The sequence below is a fragment of the Perca fluviatilis genome, chromosome 23 (assembly GCF_010015445.1).
Source record: "Perca fluviatilis chromosome 23, GENO_Pfluv_1.0, whole genome shotgun sequence".
Taxonomy (NCBI): Eukaryota; Metazoa; Chordata; class Actinopteri; order Perciformes; family Percidae; genus Perca; species Perca fluviatilis.
The window spans coordinates 647,855-655,354 of NC_053134.1; the positions used below are offsets into that span (position 1 = coordinate 647,855).

The 7,500-nt window shown below is 49.9% G+C and overlaps 1 protein-coding gene across 1 annotated transcript in view; it reads right to left on the reverse strand.

Annotated features, from left to right (window-relative positions):
- Positions 1-7,500, reverse strand: part of LOC120553702 (lethal(3)malignant brain tumor-like protein 4) — a gene marked incomplete at its 5' end in the record, with an annotated part of 21,444 nt that overhangs the window by 3,569 nt on the left and 10,375 nt on the right. Inside the window, 6 exons of the mRNA XM_039792395.1 lie at positions 782-862; positions 1,133-1,246; positions 2,753-2,861; positions 4,211-4,545; positions 6,026-6,098; positions 6,656-6,732. Of these exons, the coding sequence (XP_039648329.1) occupies positions 782-862; positions 1,133-1,246; positions 2,753-2,861; positions 4,211-4,545; positions 6,026-6,098; positions 6,656-6,732 (789 nt within the window). The remainder of the gene's footprint in view (positions 1-781; positions 863-1,132; positions 1,247-2,752; positions 2,862-4,210; positions 4,546-6,025; positions 6,099-6,655; positions 6,733-7,500) is intronic.

Consider the following 7,500-nt stretch of genomic DNA (forward strand, 5'->3'; position numbering starts at 1 on the left):
GTCTGTGTGTGTGTGTGTGTGTGTGTGCTGTCTGTGTGTGTGTGTGTGTGTCTGTGTGTGTGTGTGTGTGTGTGTGTGTGTGTGTGTGTGTGTGTCTGTGTATGTGTGTGTTTGTCTGTGTATGTGTGTGTGTGTGTGTCTGTGTGTGTCTGTGTATGTGTGTGTGTCTGTGTGTGTCTGTGTGTGTGTGTGTGTGTGTGTGTGTGTGTGTGTGTGTGTGTCTGTCTGTGTGTGTGTGTGTGTGTCTGTCTGTGTGTGTGTGTGTGTGTGTGTCTGTCTGTGTGTGTGTGTGTGTGTGTCTGTGTATGTGTGTGTTTGTGTGTGTCTGTGTGTGTCTGTGTATGTGTGTGTGTGTCTGTGTGTGTCTGTGTGTGTGTGTGTGTGTGTGTGTGTGTGTGTGTGTCTGTGTGTGTGTGTGTGTGTGTGTGTCTGTCTGTGTGTGTGTGTGTCTGTCTGTGTGTGTGTGTGTGTGTGTCTGTCTGTGTGTGTGTGTGTGTGTGTCTGTGTCTGTGTGTGTGTGTGTGTGTCTGTGTGTGTGTGTGTGTGTGTGTGTGTGTGTGTGTGTGTGTGTGTGTGTGTGTGTGTGTGTGTGTGTGTGTGTGTGTGTGTGTCTGTGTGTGTGTGTGTGTGTGTGTCTGTGTGTGTGTGTGTTATATAAACCAGTTGTATAATCTACTCACAACACCCACAGACACACTTCACATGATCTCCTGTCTATTCTGAAACTAACAGAGACAGACAGGTCTACCGGTCTGTCTGTCTGCCTGTCTGTCTGACTCACCTGTCCGCCAGTCTTTTCCTCTTCCCCAGAGGAAGCATCAGACTCTCGTCTTTGGGCTCCATCTTCACCTGAACACGTGTCCTGTTCAACAGACAGTCAGACAGACAGACAGGCACACAGGCAGACAGACAGAGAGACAAAAAGACAGGTAGACAGACAGACAGACATACAGGTAGAGAGACAGACAGAGAGACAGGTAGACAGACAGACAGTCACAAAGAGAGACAAACAGACAAGTAGACAGACAGACAGTCAGACAGAGAGACAGACAGGTAGACAGAAAGAGATATAGTGAAATTAAATTATACTCATAAAACTAAATCAATCACCTACAAACAGCCATCTTCTGACCTGTCTGACTGGTTGCCGTGGTGACCCATGTTGACGGCTCTCTCTCCTCCGAGCCTATCAGGAAGCAGCACCTCCTTACGCATGTTAATGTCTGAGTACGGACAGCCGAAGGCACTGGGGAGGGACGAAACATGACTCAGCAGACAGAAACATGACTCAGCAGACAGAAACATGACTCAGCAGACAGAAACATGACTCAGCAGACAGAAACATGACTCAGCATGACTCAGCAGACAATCAGCAGACAGAAACATGACTCAGCAGACAGAAACATGACTCAGCAGACAGAAACATGACTCAGCATGACTCAGCAGACAGAAACATGACTCAGCAGACAGAAACATGACTCAGCATGACTCAGCAGACAGAAACATGACTCAGCATGACTCAGCAGACAGAAACATGACTCAGCATGACTCAGTAGACAGAAACATGACTCAGCAGACCGAAACATGACTCGGCAGACAGAAACATGACTCAGCATGACTCAGCAGACAGAAACATGACTCAGCATGACTCAGCAGACAGAAACATGACTCAGCAGACACAAACATGACTCGGCAGACAGAAACATGAGTCAGCAGACAGAAACATGACTCAGGAGACAGAAACATGACTCAGCATGACTCGGCAGACAGAAACATGACTCGGCAGACAGAAACATGACTCAGCATGACTCGGCAGACAGAAACATGACTCAGCAGACAGAAACATGACTCAGCATGACTCAGCAGACAGAAACATCACTCAGCAGACAGAAACATCACAGCAGACAGAAACATGACTCAGCATGACTCAGCAGACAGAAACATGACTCGGCAGACAGAAACATGACTCAGCAGACAGAAACATGACTCGGCAGACAGAAACATGACTCAGCAGACAGAAACATGACTCGGCAGACAGAAACATGACTCAGCAGACAGAAACATGACTCAGCATGACTCAGCAGACAGAAACATGACTCAGCAGACAGAAACATGACTCAGCATGACTCAGCAGACAGAAACATGACTCAGCAGACAGAAACATGACTCAGCATGACTCGGCAGACAGAAACATTACTCGCCAGACAGAAACATGACTCAGCAGACAGAAACATGACTCAGCATGACTCAGCAGACCGAAACATGACTCAGCAGACTTGAACATGACTCAGCAGACAGAAACATGACTCAGCAGACAGAAACATGACTCAGCAGACTTGAACATGACTCAGCTGACTCAGCAGACAGAAACATGACTCAGCAGACAGAAACATGACTCAGCAGACTTGAACATGACTCAGCTGACTCAGCAGACAGAAACATGACTCAGCAGACTTGAACATGACTCAGCTGACTCAGCAGACAGAAACATGACTCAGCAGACAGAAACATGATTCAGCAGACAGAAACATGACTCAGCAGACAGAAACATGATTCAGCAGACAGAAACATGACTCAGCAGACAGAAACATGATTCAGCAGACAGAAACATGACTCAGCAGACAGAAACATGATTCAGCAGACAGGAACATGACTCAGCAGATAGGAACATGACTCAGCAGACTAGAACATGACTCTGCTCTTTTTCGGGCATGATAGTTGTGATAAAGTGGTAATATTTGAGGAGTGGTACCTGTGGTGTCCGGTGTATCTGGCTCCTTTAATGTGTCCGACGCCTCGGCAGCCCGGAGTGGGACACACGCCCTGAGAGGGGGGGGAGCCTGAGGACAAGGGGGCGGAGCCTAAAACACAGGAACAGGGTCAATGCTAATGCTAAAGCTAATGCTAAAGCTAAAGCATGGTAATAATAAGAATCACTTAAACAATGTTAAAAAATAAATAAAAATAAATGTTTCCTAACTGGTAGTTAACTTGTTAGTCTAGTAAACTTTGTAAACATTGTAAACCTGTCTGTCTGCCTGTCTGTCTGAACTGGGGGGGGCTCCAGGGGTGTCTGCCTGTCTGTCTGCCTGTCTGTCTGTCTGCCTGTCTGTCTGACCTGGGAGGGCTCCAGGGGGTGTCTGCCTGTCTGTCTGCCTGTCTGTCTGTCTGCCTGTCTGTCTGACCTGGGGGCTCCATGGGGTGTTTGCCTGTCTATCTGCCTGTCTGTCTGACCTGGGGGGCTCCAGGGGGTGTCTGCCTGTCTGTCTGACCTGGGGGGGGCTCCAGGGGGTGTCTGTCTGACCTGGGGGGCTCCAGGGGGTTTCTGTCTGTCTGTCTGTCTGACCTGGGGGCTCCAGGGGGTGTCTGTCTGTCTGACCTGGGGGCTCCAGGGGATGTCTGTCTGTCTGTCTGACCTGGGGGCTCCAGGGGGTGTCTGTCTGTCTGACCTCGGGGGCTCCAGGGGTGTCTGTCTGTCTGTCTGACCTGGGGGCCTCCAGGGGGTGTCTGTCTGTCTGACCTGGGGGCTCCAGGGGGTGTCTGTCTGTCTGACCTGGGGGGCTCCAGGGGGTGTCTGTCTGACCTGGGGGGGGCTCCAGGGGGTGTCTGTCTGTCTGACCTGGGGGCTCCAGGGGGTGTCTGTCTGACCTGGGGGGCTCCAGGGGGTGTCTGTCTGTCTGACCTGGGGGCCCCAGGGGGTGTCTGTCTGACCTGGGGGCTCCAGGGGGTGTCTGTCTGTCTGACCTGGGGGCTCCAGGGGGTGTCTGTCTGTCTGACCTGGGGGGGGCTCCAGGGGGTGTCTGTCTGACCTGGGGGGGGCTCCAGGGGGTGTCTGTCTGTCTGACCTGGGGGGGGCTCCAGGGGGTGTCTGTCTGACCTGGGGGGGGCTCCAGGGGGTGTCTGTCTGACCTGGGGGCTCCAGGGGGTGTCTGTCTGTCTGACCTGGGGGGCTCAGGGGGTGTCTGTCTGACCTGGGGGGCTCCAGGGGGTGTCTGTCTGTCTGACCTGGGGGGCTCCAGGGGTGTCTGTCTGTCTGTCTGACCTGGGGGGCTCCAGGGGTGTCTGTCTGTCTGACCTGGGGGGCTCCAGGGGTGTGTGTCTGTCTGACCTGGGGGGCTCCAGGGGGTGTCTGCTTCTGACCTGGGGGGCTCCAGGGGGTGTCTGTCTGTCTGACCTGGGGGGGGCTCCAGGGGGTGTCTGTCTGTCTGACCTGGGGGGGGCTCCAGGGGGTGTCCTGTGCGTTGGCTCCAGCCCACTGGATGGAGGTCGGGGAGGTCGCTGTCGCTCCAGACGTCAAACTGCTGCGACCAGCCGTCATAGTGCACCTGCAGGGAGACACACCTGGTGACATCATCACTACACACGGTGACATCATCATACACCTGCAGGGAGACACATCTGGTGACATCATCACACCTGATGACATCATCACACCTGGTGACATCATCACAACTGGTGACATCACTACACAAACTCCTCGCCCCCCGGGTCGCGTCGCCACCCCCCGTCTCCTCCTCCCCCCACCTATTTGTTCCTTCATATACCCTCGAAAAAACAAAAAACCAAAACACAACAGAAAAAAAAAAAAAAAAACATTGCAGATCTTATCACACCTGGTGACATCATCACACCTGGTGACATCATCACTTACACACACCCAGACATCACCACCTAAATACGTAACCGGTATCCAGCATTTTTTTTTAACTGATAATAATCTGAATTAACTAGACAGGTCACACCATAAAACCCACCATCCATCCCATAATACTAAGGTCTAAACACACCATCCCATAATACTAAGGTCTACAACACACCATCCCATAATACTAAGGTCTACAACACACCATCCCATAATACTAAGGTCTACAACACACCATCCCATAATACTAAGGTCTACACACACCATCCCATAATACTAAGGTCTACACACACCATCCCATAATACTAAGGTCTAAACACACCATCCCATAATACTAAGGTCTACACACACCATCCCATAATACTAAGATCTAAACACACCATCCCATAATACTAAGATCTAAACACACCATCCCATAATACTAAGGTCTACACACACCATCCCATAATACTAAGATCTAAACACACCATCCCATAATACTAAGATCTAAACACACCATCCCATAATACTAAGGTCTACACACACCATCCATAATACTAAATCCAAACACACCATCCATACTAGCTAACACACCATCCCATAATACTAAGGTCTACACACACCATCCCATAATACTAAGATCTAAACACACCATCCCATAATACTAAGGTCTACACACCATCCCATAATACTAAGGTCTACACACACCATCCCATAATACTAAGGTCTACACACACCATCCCATAATACTAAGGTCTACACACCATCCCATAATACTAAGGTCCACACACCATCCCATAATACTAAGGTCTACAACACACCATCCCATAATACTAAGGTCTACACACCATCCCATAATACTAAGGTCTACACACACCATCCCATAATACTAAGGTCTACACACACCATCCCATAATACTAAGGTCTACAACACACCATCCCATAATACTAAGGTCTACACACACCATCCCATAATACTAAGGTCTACAACACACCATCCCATAATACTACTTACACACCATCCCATACCAAGGTCCACATCACACCATATGTCGTTATCTTTTTATCTTATAGTCATTTATCTTCCCCCTTCGTCTCTTTTATCCATATCTCTCCAATTTCCCACCCACCACACAATATCACTTCTTTCACCCAATTCCTTTTTATCTTAAATTTTCTGTTCTTTTTTGTTTCCATTTCCAAAACTGGTTCCTCGTATTTTTGGTCGTGGATACTATGGGTTCTCGGGTTTGAGTTGGATGTTTGTTTTGGTTGGTGTGGGTGTGGTCTTTGTTGTGTGTGGTGGGTGGTGTGGCCGGTTACTGTGGGGTGCCCGGTGTGGGAGCCACCTGTGTTTTGGGTCACCGTGTGGGTGGGCGTGTGGCCTTGGGGCTGCCCCCTCACAGTGTGAGTGCTCTGGGAGTGATGTCCCTCCTGGGGTATTCCTCCACACAAAGTTCTCTGGGTTTTGGGTGACCTGGGAATCGAGACTGCCATTACTCTGAAGTAATCTAATTACTTCAGAGTATTACTACTGGTTATAATTAGTACCCTGTGGAGTAATCCTGATTACTTCAGAGCATTACTACTGGGTGTGTGAGTACCCCGTAGAGTAATCTGATTACTTCCGAGCATTACTACTGGGTGTTTGAGTACCCTGTGGAGTAATCTGATTACTTCAGAGCATTACTACTGGGTGTTTGAGTACCCTGTGGAGTAATCTGATTACTTCAGAGCATTACTACTGGGTGTGTGAGTACCCTGTGGAGTAATCTGATTACTTCAGAGCATTACTACTGGGTGTTTGAGTACCCTGTGGAGTAATCTGATTACTTCAGAGTATTACTACTGGGTGTGTGAGGACCCTGTGGAGTAATCTGATTACTTCAGAGTATTACTACTGGGTGTGTGAGGACCCTGTGGAGTAATCTGATTACTTCAGAGCATTACTACTGGGTGTGTGAGTACCCTGTGGTACTGGTGGCACTAGCCTGAAGTAATCTGATTACCCTGTGGAGTAATCTGATTACTTACCCTGTGGAGCAGTGAGAGGGCATCCCTGTTGTTCACACCAGCCCACAGGATGGATGTAGGGACTGCTGCTGTCACACCTGCTCATCAACACAACCACAAATCATCACTCACTACAGCCCCCCCTGCTGGTCAACTACACAACTACACCTTCACTACAGCCCCCGCTGGTCAACTACACCCTTTACAGGTCAAGCCCCCCTGCTTCACACAACCACACCTTCACTACAGCCCCCTGCTGGTCCTTCACTGGTCAACTTCACACCTTCACTACAGCCCCCTGCTGGTCAACTTCCACTACAGCCCCTGCTGGTCACCTACACAACTACACCTTCACTACAGCCCCCTGCTGGTCAACTACACACTACACCTTCACTACAGCCCCCTGCTGGTCCAACTACACCTTCCTTCACTCGCCCCTGCTGGTCAACTACACCTTCACTACAGCCCCCTGCTGGTCCAACTACACCTTCACTACGGCCCCCTGCTGGTCAACTACACACTTCACACTTCACACTACAGCCCCCTGCTGGTCAACTACACACACTTCACACCTTCTACAGCCCCCTGCTGGTCAACTACACAACTACACCTTCACTACAGCCCCCCCTGCTGGTCAACTACACAACTACACCTTCACTACAGCCCCCTGCTGGTCAACTACACAACTACACCTTCACTACAGCCCCCTGCTGGTCAACTACACAACTACACCTTCACTACAGCCCCCTGCTGGTCAACTACACAACTACACCTTCACTACAGCCCCCTGCTGGTCAACTACACAACTACACCTTCACTACAGCCCCCTGCTGGTCAACTACACAACTACACCTTCACTACAGCCC